This window comes from Parambassis ranga, chromosome 14, assembly GCF_900634625.1.
Source record: "Parambassis ranga chromosome 14, fParRan2.1, whole genome shotgun sequence".
Classification (NCBI taxonomy): domain Eukaryota; kingdom Metazoa; phylum Chordata; class Actinopteri; family Ambassidae; genus Parambassis; species Parambassis ranga.
Genome location: NC_041034.1, coordinates 423176 through 439818, shown reverse-complemented (window position 1 = coordinate 439818; position 16643 = coordinate 423176). Strand labels below are relative to the sequence as shown.

Sequence of the window (16643 nt, the reverse complement as noted above, 5' to 3'; positions counted from 1 at the left end):
CACAGACACACACACACACACACACACACACAGACACACACACAGACACACACAGAGAGACACACAGACACACACACACAGACACACACACACACAGACACACACAGACACACACACACACACACACACACACAGACACACACACAGACACACACAGAGAGACACACAGACACACACACACAGACACACACACACATGTGCCTCTCAGGTTCACACTTGAAGCTGGGTTCACCATCAGCTCTGATCACCTTTAGTTTTGTGTTATAGCTCGCTCTTCACGTGAAGCATCATGTAGCTGCTGGCTGTGTGTGTGCTGTGTGTGTCTGTGTGTCTGTGTGTGTGTCTGTGTGTGTCTGTGTGTGTGTGTGTCTGTGTGTGTGTGTGTGTCTGTGTGTGTGCTGTGTCTGCGTGTGTCTGTGTGTGTGTGTGTGTGTGTGTGTCTGTGTGTGTGTGTCTGTGTGTGCTGTGTGTCTGTGTGTGTGTGTGTGTGCTGTGTGTGTGTGTGTGTGTCTGTGTGTGTGTGTGTGTGTGTGTGTGTGTGTGAGCTGACATCTGTGTGATGTTTGCTGCTTCAATGACAGAACAGCAACACACAGACACACATGAAACAGACACTTTATGGTCATCATGGAACTCTGTTCAAAATAACTCTTCTTCCTCATCCTCAAGTGTTCCTACTGAGTGTGTGTGTGTGTGTGTGTGTGTGTGTGTGTGTGTGTGTGTGAGAGAGAGAGAGAGAGAGGGGAGGGAGGCTGTCTCTCAGAGTCTCTCGCCCTCCATGGGGGATGCAGCGCTCGGTGTCTCTGGGTTTTCCCACATTAAACACTTGGACCATAAAAGGACGTTTGTGAATCAGCACTTTAACCCGCAGTGGAGGCAGACTGACCCCGAGCCGAGCCGAGCCGAGCCCCGCCGAGCCGAGCCGAGCCCCGCCGACCGGACCTCCACCTGCTGCTGCTGCTGCGCCGGGCGCGAGCGCTCCGGGCAGCCGCGGGACCTGAGCCGCGGACAGGAAGCTGCTCTGAAAGTTCTCAGCATGAGTCTGTGGACCAACGGCTCCTCCGCGGATCCTCGCGCCGGGACTCTGACGGACTCCACCAATTCCTCCACCCCCAGCAACAACCGCAGCGGACCCGCCGCCGCTGCCGCCCCGCTGGTCCTGAGCCGGGCGGTGCCGGTGGGCATGGTGCTCGCCTCCTTCATCACTTTCGCCATCGTGGGGAACATCCTGGTCATTCTGTCGGTGATCTGTAACCGACACCTGCGGATCCCGACCAACTACTTCATCATCAACCTGGCCATCGCAGACCTGCTGCTCAGCACCACCGTGCTGCCGGTGTCCGCCACGCTGGAGGTCAGTGACACGAGCCCGATCGGTCGGTGATCGATTGTTCAGTGTTTAAAGTCGGTCAGATCATTCGTAGGACAGAAGTTTAGCCACCTCGAACAACATGAAACTTTGATTATTGATTGTTTGAGGGCTCCTGTCCCTGCAGGTCTTGGATTACTGGGTGTTTGGCAGGGTCTTCTGTGACATCTGGGCGGCGGTGGACGTCCTCTGCTGCACGGCGTCCATCATGTCCCTGTGCGTCATCTCCATCGACCGCTACATCGGCGTCCGTTACCCGCTGCAGTACCCCATGATCGTGACCGAGAGGCGGGCGCTGCTCGCCATGCTGGGCGTCTGGATCCTCGCCATCATCATCTCCATCGGGCCGCTGCTGGGCTGGAAGCAGCCGCCGTCACAGGTGGGCAAGAACACAGAAAGGCTTTGACCCTGCAGTTCCTCGAGTGTCCACTAGAGTGAGTCAGTAACCGGGAGCAGTCATGTCACTAAAATCCTCTGACGTGTAGTTTTGAATGATGAACTCTTTGCTCCAGTGCTGGATATGTTGAAATGTGTCTGATCATGTCCCCCCTGCAGGACGACACCGTGTGCCTGATCACCGAGGAGCCTTTCTACGCCCTCTTCTCCTCCCTCTGCTCCTTCTACATCCCCCTGGCCGTCATCCTGGCCATGTACTGCCGGGTCTACATCGTGGCAAAACGCACAACCAGGAACCTGGAGGCCGGCATGATGAAGGAGCGCCAGCAGGACTCCCAGGAGCTCACACTGAGGATCCACTGCAGAAACCAGCAAGTGCAGGAGCTGTGTCCCGCCTCCAAAGCCGGAGGGGGCGGGGCCTCCGCCGGTCGCAGCACGCTCACTGTCAAACTGCTCAAGTTCTCTCGAGAGAAGAAAGCAGCCAAGACGCTGGGCGTGGTGGTGGGCATGTTCATCCTGTGCTGGCTGCCCTTCTTCCTGGCTCTGCCCATCGGTACGTATTACAGCGCTGACACCCGGCTGAACACCTGCAGCACCTCCCCGCGGTGCGCCACCAGCTACCGTTAGCCTAGCAGCTATTAAAGTGCTTGATTGAAAACAGCAGGGGCTACCAGGCTAGGGACCATTCGGACATTGAGCAGTCACTTCCTGTATCTGTGTCACATGGGCTTTGCCACTGCCCCGCCCCCTTAGGAAGCTTAGGTCAGGAGCTGCAGTTCCTCCAGTGTCCACCTGAGGCAAAAGTGAGTCCTGTAACCCTGCATGTGGGTGCCAGCTCTGATTCCTGCCGACACTCCACCTGTGCTCTAATTCTTTGCCCATATTTGGAGTTCAGGGACAGTCTGGGCTCCAGATCAGCTCGTCAGTTTTGCTCAGTCTGTGGTTCTAAGACGCCATCTGAGCTGCTGGCTGACTGTGACATCACAAGATGTCTGCCAGGCCTGCCAGGCCTCAGTCCATGAGCCTCAGCCCGTCCTGTGGGGAAGTGCTGTCAGTTTGTTTGGTGACTTTATGCTGGGTGGAGGCTGGTGGAGGTGGTGCGGTGGTTAGCACTGTGTGGCAGGGTTCATGGTTCCGGGGCCTCCCTGTGTCTGCATGTCCTCCTCTACCACTACAGACCTCCCACGGTCTGTAGTGGTTGTTGTTACTGTGGTGTGAGTGTGTGACCTGTGTGTGTGTGTGTGTGTGTGTGTGTGTGTGTGTGTGTGTGTGTGTGTGTGTGTGTGTGACCTGTGTGTGTGTGACCTGTGTGTGAGTGTGTAACCTGTGTGTGTGTGACCTGTGTGTGTGTGACCTGTGAGTGTGTGACCTGTGTGTGTGTGTGTGTGTGTTGCGGTGATGCGCTGCTGACCGCTGCTGCGTCTCGCCTCAGCTTTTCAGACACAACATGCAGCCGGAGCCCTCGGTGACTGCAGACTGAAATATTCCTGTTTTCTTCATATTTTGAATATTTTGGCCCGAGCAGAGACGCTGCAGCTCAGACCAATCAGCACGCAGCGCTGTGGGACGGGCCCGGCAGTGGCTGGTGTTTTCTCAGAGCGCTCCCAGTGACAGAGGGCAGGAAGTTAAACACACTGGTTATTTTCTGTGATGAATTTCCCACAGCGTGCACGGTGGAGCGACGCCAGACGTCCCCTCCGGCTGATGCGACAGATCAGAGCCCGGCCGGTCGGTCCAGTTGGACGGGAAGCCGTTTACATTTGTAAATACTGAGTCAGAGCTAATGAATCACACTGCGATGCATTCAGGGCCCAGGAAGAAGCAGCACAGAGGCAGGAGGGGGAGGACCAGAACAGAGTCGGAATAAGGACATGAACTGATGTGCTAAAAAAAGAGCCACAACAACAGATTTATCTCAAAGCTCACGGATCCTGATCCATTAATGCTCAGAGAAACAGCCTGTGGGCAGGGGTTCACCGCAGAGGAGCCCAGAGCGCCCAGAGCGCCCACACCATCCGACCCTGCAGACCACACGCTTCAGTCCCTCGGTGCTCAGGTCTGAAAACCTCTGAGAATTACTGTCACAGATAAACACTGATCAGAGGAGAGCCGACCTGCAGCCGGAGCCCCGAGGCCCTGCAGGGCGGCGGCCGGGCGGCGGTTTCACCGAGGCCCCCCCTTGGTTCCTCTTTCAGGGACGCACACTGAAATGGAAACACTGAACGTAAACAGCCCTGGTCAGAGGCCTGGTCACTGCAGGAGCCAGCCGTGAAAATCTGAGGCTCGATCAGCATGTCAGCATGTCAGCATGTCTTCATGTCACCACATCATCACGTCATCAGGTCATCACATCATCACATCATCAGGTCATCAGGTCATCACATCATCACATCATCACGTCATCAGGTCATCAGGTCATCACATCATCACATCATCAGGTCATCAGGTCATCACATCATCACATCATCACATCATCACGTCATCAGGTCATCAGGTCATCAGGTCATCACATCATCACATCATCACGTCATCAGGTCATCACATCATCACATCATCACGTCATCAGGTCATCACATCATCACATCATCACATCATCACATCATCAGGTCATCACATCATCACATCATCACGTCATCAGGTCATCAGGTCCTCAGGTCATCACATCATCACATCATCAGGTCATCAGGTCATCACATCATCACATCATCACGTCATCAGGTCATCACATCATCAGGTCATCAGGTCATCAGGTCATCACGTCATCAGGTCATCACATCATCACGTCACAGGTCATCAGGTCATCAGGTCATCACATCATCACGTCATCACGTCATCACATCATCACGTCATCATGTCATCAGGTCATCATGTCATCAGGTCATCACGTCATCACATCATCACGTCATCATGTCATCAGGTCATCATGTCTTCAGGTCTTCAGGTCTTCATGTCGTCACGTCGTCACGTCAATACGTCAATGACGTTAACTCCTGCTGTGAGGCTCAGAGGACAGAAACCCAAACTCTGTGAACCTGAAACCAAAATAACTTCTTCCAAACGTGGAGGTCTGTGGGTTTAACAGGACAGAGGTGCATCATGGGTAGGTGTCACATGTTCTCCACGGCAGACGCTCAGGTTTAACAGAGAAATTCTTCTTATATAGTCAGAGGCAGCAGCCTGAGGCGCAGGATGGCCTTACAAGTCAATGTTTGGGGAGAAATAATCCACGGGCTCAGGAGCCAGCTTTATCTGAACATCAAAAACCTGATCCTGGGAAATCCTGCGACATCCTGCAGATCACCTGCCTCCTCCGCAGGGCCGCTCCCCGACATCCTGAGGAGCACAGAGCGAATGAAACTCAGCACTTTAAAAGCAGGAAGTGTTTTTATTTATTCCTCAAATACACACAAATCGGATCATCTGGAAGTTAACAGGATCATTTCATCCTGATGTCCACGTTAGTCCAGATCAGAGATCCGTCCGAGTCTTCTCACAGCTCCATCATGTCTGCAGTCAGACAGAAACTCTCTGAAGGTCGGTCATGTGACTGGCAGGTGTCGTCTGTGATGTCATTTTGCTGGTTTAGTTTTGGGGTTCTGACCGGGTCCAGGTCTGCTCAGAGTCTGATTCTCACTTTGTGTCCTCAGGCTCCTTCAACAGCAGCCTGCGCCCTCCAGAGACCTTCTTCAAAGTCATTTTCTGGTTGGGTTACTTCAACAGCTGCCTGAACCCCATCATCTACCCCTGCTACAGCCGGGAGTTCAAACAGGTAACAGGCCCGCCGCCGCCGCCGCTGCTGCTGCTGCACCCGGTTCTAGCTGACCCTGTTCTAGCTGACCCTGTTCTAGCTGACCCTGTTCTCTGTCTGCAGGCCTTCATCCGGATCCTCCGCTGTCGCTGGAAGAAGAAGAGTCAGGGCTGGCAGGCTTACTACAACTATCGCCATCACCAGGGCTCCAACCAGTCCTCCTTCCTGAACGGCAGCCAGCAGACTCTGTCCTCCATCAGCCCCAGCCCACGCTACATCACCTCCAAACTCCGCCCTCCACCCTGGCATTCATCTTCCAACCGAGACTTCCTCCCTGGGTCAGCACGGAGGGGACAAGAGCCCGCTGGGACAGAACAAGAGACATCGATAGTCACAGCATGACCACAGAAGAAGAAGCAGGTATGAGGTCTGTAGGTCTGAACTGTGCTGGACCCCCCCCCCCCCCATCCACCACTGATTCTGAAATGCACAACACACCCCGCCCACCCAGGTGATGACTGCACCTGTGAACCTGGCGGAGCTGTGGTGCCAGCCGTCCACACGTCACCAGTTCCTGCAGACGCTTCAGACTTTTACTCCTGATGATGTCACCACGGCTGGTCACCAGGGGGCGCTGCGTGAACACACTTCATTCACTGCAGGGCGGTCAGACAGAGCGCTGACAGGCCTCTCAGTGACTTCACCACACATTCGGTTGTTGTCTGTGGGTATTTGAGCGTTCTGCTGGGATCATAACGGACTCCTGTGATCAGATGAAGGTTTTTATTGTGAAAGTCTTATTGATCATAAAGCCCTGTGTGACCCCCTTAGTGAGCTCTGCTCATTGAGCAGCACCTGGTGGGCGTCAGAAGAACTGCAGCCGGTTAGAACAGACTGGTTTCCTGCTGTGTGTGTGTGTGTGTTGTGCTGTCCATAGAGCTAGGCTAACATTTCTCTCCAGCTTCCAGTGCTAAGCTAACTGCTACATGTCCGTGTTTAATAGATGAAATGTTTGAAGTGTGATGAGGTAAGAAAAGCTCTGGGACACACGTCACATACAGGTTATGATTTTAACATGATGATAAACCACATGTATGTTTTAATATTTAAAGAGCAACATACACATAAAGACTTTTTACAAATAAAACACCATCTACTGTCACGCAGCCTGTTCTTGTCTCACTGTTTGTTTTTATAACCTCCGGTGATGGTGGAGGTGTGGGAGGAGCTTCCACCGTCTTCTTTTACGTCTGCAGGGACACTTTAAAGCACGTGATCAGGGACGCCAAGAGGAAGACGGTGAGCGCCATGGATGCGGCGTACGCTCTGAAGAGGCAGCTTCAGAGGTCAAACTGTCCAACTACACACACACAACGAGCCACACAAACAGCCAGAGAGCGACGTCCTTCATCCAACTGAGATTCAAACCCTGACGGTGGACGCAGCCACAGCCATGAATAATAATAAATCCTCCTGTGTTATTAAATCTCCATGAATCTGTCGGATCCAGCGTAGTTCTGTGTAACACTCCTCAAACCCTCTAATGCAGGCCATGTTTAAGGAGCAGCTGGTCCTGGCTGAGTTCAGTTCTGAGTCATGGAGGGTGACATCCAGCAGAGGGCGCTGTAGAGCACAGTGCTCTGACTCCCCGCAGTCTGACATGGGTGCAGTGTCCATAGAAACCCAGACATGTGTTAGCACTTCCTGCTCCATCCTCTAATGTCTGGTTAATGGTGATGTCCAAAGGAGGCAGTGAAGCAGTGTTGAACCACTTCATCAGTTGTGTCGAGTGTGAGTTCATTCATTCCAAGCTTCGTCTCACTGACCTCTAGTGGTGAAATAGGACACTGTCTTAATTACGTGACGAGTGTAGCCAGGTGTGTGATGCATATAGTGAAGCCTGATTCAGTGGTTCGGTCAGTTGGTTCTATAAGTTATTGCAGTAGGAGCTTGTGGACAAGTCTGGATCCTGATTCAAACTTCTTCATTGTTAAACAACATGTTTGGGACTGAGCCGGTTTCAGCAAAGCCTCATGTTACGAAGCAGCGTCGAGTGATTGAACCAGTCGAGTGATTCACTGAGGGGACCTTCAGGAGGACTAACATGGATCATCACATGGATCTACAGCAGGAACACTGACACAGTAAACATGCTGAATGCCTGTTTGTTATCAGCAGCCTCTCTGTTCACTTGATGCCCACAGCCTGCCTCAGGACACACAGACCTGTCCACAGCCTGCCTCAGGACACACAGACCTGTCCACAGCTGCTTCTGAACATGGACATTAACTACACATGCTCCATTTTACTTTGATTATTTTAACCCGTTCACATCCTTTGGAAATCAATCATATATATTCAGTGTGAGTACTTTTACTTTGAATACTTTAAGTACATTTAAAGTACTTAAGACTTTTACTTAAGTAGATTGTTGATGCAGCACTTCTACTTTTACTTGAGTTTATGTTTTGCTGGGTACTTTTACTTAAGTACTTCAGTACTTCCTCCACCTCTGCCTGTGGGGATTGATTCATGTTTAAAGGCTGACCTCAAGTGGACGCTGAAGGAACTACAGCTTTTCCTGTTGGCCTCTGATCAGAGTCTCCTGGCTCTGATCAGAGTCTCCTGGCTCTGATCAGAGTCTCCTGGCTCTGATCAGAGTCCACTGGCTCTGATCAGAGTCCACTGGCTCTCATCCTTTGAAACCAGAAATGATGACAGGTTAGTTTTCATTGTCCTGTTTATTTCACTTTCACAGAGTTGACAATATTTGATTACTTAAAGCCAATCCTGAGCTCAGAGGGTCTGAGCTCAGGATCATTGTTTCACCTGCCACCACAACCGCCACGCAAACACCTGGAATCCCTCCTAGGACCTGCTAAGAGTGTGTGTGTGTTATATTGTCAGGCTTTTTGGGTTGACCACCCTGCCGATGAAGAGCAGCGCCCCTGAGACGTCGTCTCTGATTAGGTAGAGGAAGGGCCGGTCCACTCGGTAGGTCAGGTGGCTGGGGGCGGAGCTGGCGCTCGGGTATTGGTTTCCCTCGGGTGCTGTCTCCATGACGGCCTTATGATTGATGCTGCTGAGTTTGGCAGGCTGAGCTGAGATCTTCTCCAGCTCAGGGTTCTCGAGCCAATCAGAGAGTCCTGCAGAGAGGAAGAGGAGCAGAAGCTGTGCTGAGCTGTAGTCTGTATAATCCTCTGTGGTCTTCATCTCAAAGTGGATCGGACTGTTACGTCAGCAGCAGGAAACATCTCTACCATCTAAACCCTCTACCACCTATGTAAGGCTCACCGAGGTCACCGAGCAGAGGCAGCAGGTCGGTGGAGTAGCTCAGCCTCAGGACGGGCAGAGTGAGGGTCACCTTGGCCGGAAGGAGCGTCATGGAGAGATCCTGAACGAACTCGGCAGTCAGACTCTCCTCCACCAGGGTCATGTTGGAGGTCACGTCATCCGGCAAGAAGACGAACATGCTGATGTCATCCTGCATCTGAATCTGAGCGATCTGCAGGACAGACCTCCAAGTTATTACCGCCACAGTGGCCTGTGTCCGGTCCGGAGCAGGAGACACTTACTGTGCAGCTCAGGTCTGAGTCCGCCCCCATCCTCACGGGGTAGTTGTCCTCGTGCATCATGGGAACACGGACGGGTGCTGCTCCGTCCAGCTGGAAGTTCTCCAGTGGTCCACTCTGACTGAACCGAGTCACCCACTTCCCTGTCCACACAGAGGACTGTGAGTCACACGGAGACTCAGAGCCAGCAGCACATCAGGGGGCGCTGCAGACAAAATGACACTGTCAAAATGTACCTTTGAAGTAGGTGGCGCTCACAGCATTCACACCAGAACTGCGGGGGAGAGGGTTGGCCAGGAATCGCTGCACCTTCCCACCGGTCTCCTGAGACACCCAGTCGTTGATTTCTTTGACATCCTTGGTGCCTCCCAGCAGCGCTTTGGGTCGGACACCATACTGCTGCTCCACCAAGGTGAAGAAGTCCTGCTTCAGCCGGAGTCCTGCAAGCAGACGAGTCATCACACCTCAACCCTGCAGACTTACCGGGGATGTCCAGTCTGGTGTGAACTCACGTCGTGCCAGGTAGATGCGTGCAGCAGAGCTCAGACCTTTCCCAGGGGTCCGGACTGAGGCCAGCAGGTCTTTGAGGGTGTTGTGGAGCTGAGGGTCCTGCAGGGTGTGGTACCGCAGGGCCCGCTGCAGCTGCCTCTCCGCCCGCTCAGAGCCTCCTGAGGAGGAGGGCAAGGTCAGACCGACTTCCTGTGTGTGTCTGTGTGTGTGTCTGTGTCTGTGTGTGTGTGTCTTCACCCATGGACAGCTGCGTCAGCACCACAGACACACTGAGGGGGGCCAGGAAGACGTTGGTTGCCGTCTCGCGGCTCGCCATAGCACGGAAGAGGTTGTAGCCAAAGTCCGAGGTGGCGGCGCCCATCTTTGTAGCGGGTGTGGTGAAGAGCTCGACGTGCTCCTCCTCTCCACCTGCCTCCTCCCCTCCTGTCTCCGTCTGCAACCAACCAATCAGACAAAAGACCCACTGACTAAGTGACGACACCGATCAACACGGCGTGAGTTAGCTGGCTGGGCTTCATGTGATCACAGAGCTAACGTGTGCGTTAGAATACCTGCGCCTGACAGACGCTCAGGAGTCCGAACACCAGCAGGACAACGGCTCGCTTCATCCTGGAACACAGACACACACTCACACCGGGATCCTCTGCTGCCAAACAAGCGTCCACAACGTCTCCTGGTGAAGACACACACACACACTAGAGACCAAAACAAACGGAAACTCCACCAGACAGACAGAGAGTCTTTGTTCTGAACATCTGGACCAAGACACACACAGACACACACACAGACACACACACACACACAGACACACACACACACACACACACACACACAGACACAGACACACACACACACACACACACACACACACACACAGCCACACAGACAGAAACACAGACACACACAGACACACACACAGACACACACACACAGACACACACAGCCACACACACACAGACACACACCATGTGCCTGATGGGAAACACAGATGTCAGGTTTTTCCACACGAGGAGTCTAACTGTAAAAAATTGATTTGATTTTACTCGTCAGGAAGTTTTTTGTGAGGTTATTAAATATTTCTGCAGGTTGTAAATATGTGTGTGTGTAATATAAGTAACTTCTTATATCACATCAGCAGCCTGCAGATAGGAGGTCAGACAACTGTGTGTCTATGTGTGTGTCTCTCTCTCTGTGTGTGTCTCTCTGTCTGTGTGTCTCTCTCTCTCTGTGTCTGTGTGTGTCTCTCTCTCTGTGTGTGTGTGTGTGTGTCTCTGTGTGTCTCTCTCTCTCTGTGTCTGTGTGTGTCTCTGTGTGTGTGTGTGTGTGTGTGTGTGTGTGTGTGTGTGTCTCTGTGTGTCTCTCTCTCTGTGTGTCTCTCTCTCTCTGTGTGTGTCTCTGTGTGTCTCTTTCTCTGTGTGTGTCTCTCTCTGTGTGTGGACCTGCAGGAGCAGCTGGCTCTTGCAGGAACTTGTCTGGTGGAATGTCCTCCTCCTCAGAATGTGTTCGGACTCTGAGTCCTGGTCTGGTCTCTGCAGTCAGTCCTCAGTCTGAGGACAGTCTGAGGACAGCCCTGCGCAGCGCTGTTGTGTAAACGGTTTGCGGTTTTGGCGCAGCTCACGTGGAAAAACTGAACCGAAGGAAACCCGTCAGATCTGGACTCTGTAAGACTCGCTTCTGTCGACATTAACTAGCAGAACTCTGGCTTCTCCTGTGACTTCTCGCTCCTCCGTTAAATCAGCTGCAGAAACGCGTCAAACCTGCGCGTAAAATGCGCGTGAACACGCAGTTTGGACCCACAGACGTGATTAAATGTGTCTCACCTCTCCGCGCTGCGCGCTGCTCCCGGACGGTCCACGTCGCTCAGAGTCTCTGTGGCCGCTGATGAGGCGAGTCCTCTGCGCGCTGACGCCCCCTGGATCTGCGCCCGCAGCGGCGCGCGTCCAGCTGCTGCCAGCAGAGCGCCGGGGACGCGCAGGGCAGAGTCAGGAAGAAGAGAGGGAGGGCTCGTGATTGACAGGCCGACTCAGTGAAGACAAACATGTGTCAACGACACAGACTCACAGCTGCAGAGTTCAGAGTCTAAACATGCAGAACAGGGACAGAGAGTCAGCAGGGACAGAGAGTCAGCAGGGACAGTCAGCAGGGACAGAGAGTCAGCAGGGACAGAGAGTCAGCAGGGACAGTCAGCAGGGACAGAGAGTCAGCAGGGACAGAGAGTCAGCAGGGACAGTCAGCAGGGACAGAGTCAGCAGGGACAGTCAGCAGGGACAGAGACAGTCAACAGGGACAGAGAGTCAGCAGGGACAGTCAGCAGGGACAGAGACAGTCAGCAGGGACAGTCAGCAGGGACAGAGACAGTCAGCAGGGACAGAGAGTCAGCAGGGACAGAGAGTCAGCATGGACAGAGAGTCAGCAGGGACAGTCAGCAGGGACAGAGACAGTCAGCAGGGACAGAGAGTCAGCAGGGACAGTCAGCAGGGACAGTCAGCAGAGACGGGGACAGTCAGCGGGGACAGTCAGCAGGGACAGTCAGCAGGGACTGACGTGGGCTTCATGCAGAGTCTGTTCCACCTCGGTTGTCTTCCAGAACGTGTCACTATATGATGGAAACAGACATGGACCTGAGCCGACCTCTGAATGATCATGTGTCAGGGTGGAGGAGAAAGGCTGTGGTTGTGGGCAGAGCCGCCTCCAAACATGCAGAGTGATCTCCAACACACACACACAGACACACACACAGACACACACAAACACACACACAGACACACAGACACACACACAGACACACACACAGACACACACAAACACACACACAGACACACACACAGACACACACAAACACACACAAACACACACTCACACACACAGACACACACACAGACACAGACACACACAGACACACACACACACAAACACACACACACACACAGACACACACACAGACACACACACACAGACACACACACACACACAGACACACACACACACACAGACACACACAGACACACACACACACAGACACACACAAACACAGACACACACAAACACACTCCTGTGGAACATTTTATTTCCAACAGAACCGTCTGGACAGAAAACACAGACTCATGCAGCACTTTTTGGAAAATAACATTTCTGATGAGCTGTGTGTGTGTGTGTGTGTGTGTGTGTGTCCCTGCAGTGCTTCTGTCTTCCGCTGTGTCCTCGCGTCCTGCTCTGAATTAGTTCTGGGTAATGAGCTCAACAAACAGGTGACAGTGATTAGCTCGCTAGGTGGACACTGTTTTCCAGCCTTTATGCTAAGCTAAGCTAGCCGTATTTTCCTGATGGACATGAAAGTTGTGTGAATGTCCTCAAGCATTATTTCCCAAAATGTTGCACTTTCCCTTTAAGAGGAGGATGCTCAGGCCGGTACAGGCTGCCTGGTGTGGAGCAGGGTTGGTCTCCCTGAGGTCTCTTCTGGTCGGTGCTGCCTGCCAGTCCATTCCCATGGTGACCAGTGGGGGTTCAGCTGCTGGTGTGAGGGTCTGGACTTGAACACCTCTGCAGACTGGGATTGTTTTTAATTGTAGCGGCTCGCAGGCCTTCAGCCTGATCAGCAGTGGGACAGGGGTCCCTGGCTGACTCGGACTCACCCAGTGTGAGATGAGCGAGAGCCAAAGCCAGACTGAGCGGAGAGAGGACGACATTCGGCTGCTGTGGGCTGATAGGGAGATGTTCCAGGAGCTTCACCCCCAGCTGCTCGATAGCGCCCCCTATTGCCTGGTGCTCCTCGGGGCTGAACACAGGTCTACAGCGGTGAAGTGTCCTCTCCGTCTTCTCCTCTTCTTCTACAACACTGGAGACTTCAGGCAGTGCTGAACTGGGCTGCTCCTCAGGACAGCAGGACAGACAGACAGACAGCAGGACAGTCAGAGGAGACAGACAGAGGAGACAGCAGGACAGACAGAGGAGACAGCAGGACAGACAGCAGGACAGTCAGAGGAGACAGACAGACAGAGGAGACAGCAGGACAGTCAGAGGAGACAGACAGACAGAGGAGACAGCAGGACAGTCAGAGGAGACAGACAGACAGAGGAGACAGCAGGACAGTCAGAGGAGACAGACAGAGGAGACAGCAGGACAATCAGAGGAGACAGACAGCAGATCAGTCAGAGGGGACAGACAGACAGTCAGAGGGGACAAACAGCAGGACAGACAGAGGAGACAGACAGCTGCTGTGTTTACCAGCAGACTAAAGGTTAATGTTTCAGAACCTTTCAGGCAGGAGTGGAACACGCAGTGCAAACAGAGCTCAGTGACCCGAGCTGTCTGTGCGAAGGTCCCCTCAGAGGGTGGAGGTGGAGGTGAAGGTCCCCTCAGAGGGTGGAGGTGAAGGTCCCCTCAGAGGGTGGAGGTGAAGTCCCCTCAGAGGGTGGAGGTGAAGTCCCCTCAGAGGGTGGAGGTGGAGGTGAAGGTCCCCTCAGACGATGAACAGTCAGAGCAGAGGACCACAATGAGAGTAAGGACGTATACGGCCAGCGCTCTCCAGGCTGGACAGCACAGCGCCCGCACTGCACGGCTGCCTCCCCCTGTTGGTGGGTTAATGATTAACGGCTTGTGTGTGCAGGCTGCACGAAGAGAACATAAAGTGACAGACAACAGGAAGGCCTGACTTTACATGTTTGATCTTCATGATGAATCCACGCCTGAACAGTCACATAAACAAGCAAACTAGGTGGAAAGCTAAGCTAAGCTAAGCTAAGCTAAGCTAAGCTAAGCTAAGCTAAGCTAAGCTAAGCTAAGCTAAGCAATCTAAAGTTGTTTCTGAGTGTTTCAGACTCTCTTGTGCACTGACTGGTCCTTGTTGAGCACTGCAGGTCCAGCAGGAGAGTGAACCCGCTGGGTTCCTGCTAGGTTCCTGCCAACGCCCCCACAGAGCAGCTCTGCAACAGAGTCCTCGATCTGCCCCTGTCCATCACCACAGAACCACAAACCAGGACCCCCTGAGGCCTGCAGCAGTCTGCTTACTGTGACAGAAACAGAACCTGTTTGACTTTGTTCACTGATCACGTTTGACCTCGGGACGTGTGTCAGGGCTGCTGGCGGCGGGGCCCTGGCGGCGGGGGCCCTGGCGGCGGGGGCCCTGGCGGCGGGGACCTCTGCCCGCTCTCTAGCTCAGGTGTCACTCAGGCTGCACAGGTCAGAGGCCTGAACCAGGATCACTGCTGCAGTGACTACAGCCAGTGAACAAACACTGGGGGGGGGGGCTCACTGCAGTTCCTTCAGGGTCCACTAGAGGCTTCAACAGGGAGGGAATCCTCAGAGCCCTCCCTGTTAAATCCTCACAGCAGAAGCGGACTTCGATCCAGTCCCTGCAGCTCCTCTGTGACCTCACAGCTTTGTCCTGATTGGCTGAAGGGTTATGTTACGCTCAGGCTGATTCCTAATGAGAATTAAGATTAAGATTAAGATTAAGAAACCTTTATTAGTGCCACAATGGGGAAATAGTGTTTTTGCAACAGCAGATACAGACGGGCGTATTCCGCCGCGCTGCGCTTTCTCGTCACTGATATGTTTATCAAAAGCACAGCGTGCAGTGTTTCCATGGCAACCTGCTGCACATGAGCTCCGCCGGTGGTTTCAGCTCAGCTTACATCTGCACCCCCACCTTAGAAGACGCCTGTGGTGGCGCTGGCTCACAGTTCAGGTTCATGGCTCTTTACCCACCAGCCTGTCAGCTACACCTGATGGAGAGAGAGGGATGACACAATGAATGACAGGTCAGCCTGGGGAGTGGAGGAACAGAGGTGAGGAGGTGGGGGACCTGCTCAGAAGGCTTCCTGCCTGCACTTCTCTCTTCTTTTGTGACTGACCTGCAGGCCGCGTCCACAGGGGGGCAGCAGAGGACAAAGCTCTGAGAGCACGTCTGAGAAACTGGACGCAGAGACGATCTGTCTGAGTGTGAGACGTGAGCTTTAATTCAGGAAGCTTCAGAGAACGTTTAGAAAGCAGCAACAGAGAGATGAGCACGAAGCACCGCAAACTCCACGGAGCCCTGCCGAGACATCTGTACACTGAAAAAGACAGTCTTTGTGTGTCTCTGACGGTCGCTGTGTGTCTCTGTCTGTCTTTGTGTTACTCTGACAGTCTTTGTGTGTCTTCTGATGGTCTTTGTGTGTCTCTGACGGTCTTTGTGTGTCTCTGACGGTCTTTGTGTTACTCTGACAGTCTTTGTGTGTCTTCTGATGGTCTTTGTGTATCTCTGTCTGTCTTTGTGTGTCTTCTGACGGTCATTGTATCTCTGTCTATGTGTATCTCTGTCTGTCTTTGTGTGTCTCTGTCTGTCTTTGTGTGTCTCTGTCTGTCTTTGTGTATCTCTGTCTGTCTTTGTGTGTCTTCTGACAGTCTTTGTGTGTCTCTGACGGTCTTTGTGTTACTCTGACAGTCTTTGTGTGTCTTCTGATGGTCTTTGTGTATCTTGTCTGTCTTTGTGTATCTCTGTCTGTCTTTGTGTATCTCTGTCTGTCTTTGTGTATCTCTGTCTGTCTTTGTGTGTCTTCTGACGGTCGTTGTGTATCTCTGTCTTTGTGTATCTCTGTCTGTCTTTGTGTGTCTTCTGACGGTCGTTGTGTATCTCTGTCTTTGTGTATCTCTGTCTGTCTTTGTGTGTCTTCTGACGGTCGTTGTGTATCTCTGTCTTTGTGTATCTCTGTCTTTGTGTGTCTCTGTCTGTCTTTGTGTATCTCTGTCTTTGTGTGTCTCTGTCTGTCTTTGTGTATCTCTGTCTGTCTTTGTGTATCTCTGTCTGTCTTTGTGTGTCTCTGTCTGTCTTTGTGTATCTCTGTCTGTCTTTGTGTGTCTTCTGGCGGTCGTTGTGTATCTCTGTCTTTGTGTGTCTCTGTCTGTCTTTGTGTATCTCTGTCTTTGTGTGTCTTCTGACGGTCGTTGTGTATCTCTGTCTTTGTGTATCTCTGTCTGTCTTTGTGTGTCTTCTGACGGTCGTTGTGTATCTCTGTCTTTGTGTATCTCTGTCTTTGTGTGTCTCTGTCTGTCTTTGTGTATCTCTGTC

General features: G+C 52.8%; 2 protein-coding genes across 4 annotated transcripts; one reads left to right on the top strand and one right to left on the bottom strand.

The window, feature by feature from the left end:
* The first annotated feature begins 1036 nt into the window (after window positions 1-1036).
* On the top strand, window positions 1037-5915 carry LOC114446417 (alpha-1A adrenergic receptor-like). The gene is made up of 5 exons (XM_028422055.1): window positions 1037-1354; window positions 1497-1748; window positions 1925-2318; window positions 5413-5534; window positions 5637-5915. The coding sequence occupies exons 1-5, from the start codon at window positions 1037-1039 to the stop codon at window positions 5913-5915; spliced, it is 1365 nt and encodes a 454-aa protein (XP_028277856.1).
* Window positions 5916-8235: 2320 nt separating this feature from the next.
* Window positions 8236-14149, bottom strand: serpinf1 (serpin peptidase inhibitor, clade F (alpha-2 antiplasmin, pigment epithelium derived factor), member 1). 3 transcript variants are annotated; one of them, XM_028422299.1, is made up of 10 exons: window positions 13849-14148; window positions 11416-11542; window positions 11214-11352; window positions 10147-10268; window positions 9833-10028; window positions 9598-9753; window positions 9322-9525; window positions 9089-9228; window positions 8808-9018; window positions 8236-8659 (listed from the first exon to the last, which is right to left on the bottom strand). In XM_028422299.1, the coding sequence occupies exons 4-10, from the start codon at window positions 10201-10203 to the stop codon at window positions 8409-8411; spliced, it is 1215 nt and encodes a 404-aa protein (XP_028278100.1). In that variant the 5' UTR covers window positions 10204-10268; window positions 11214-11352; window positions 11416-11542; window positions 13849-14148; the 3' UTR covers window positions 8236-8408. The 3 variants fall into 3 exon arrangements, with proteins under 3 accessions (XP_028278100.1, XP_028278101.1, XP_028278099.1); XM_028422300.1 differs by lacking the exon at window positions 11214-11352 and having other exon boundaries at window positions 10147-10204; window positions 13849-14149; XM_028422298.1 differs by lacking the exon at window positions 11214-11352 and having other exon boundaries at window positions 13849-14147.
* Window positions 14150-16643: the final 2494 nt, after the last annotated feature.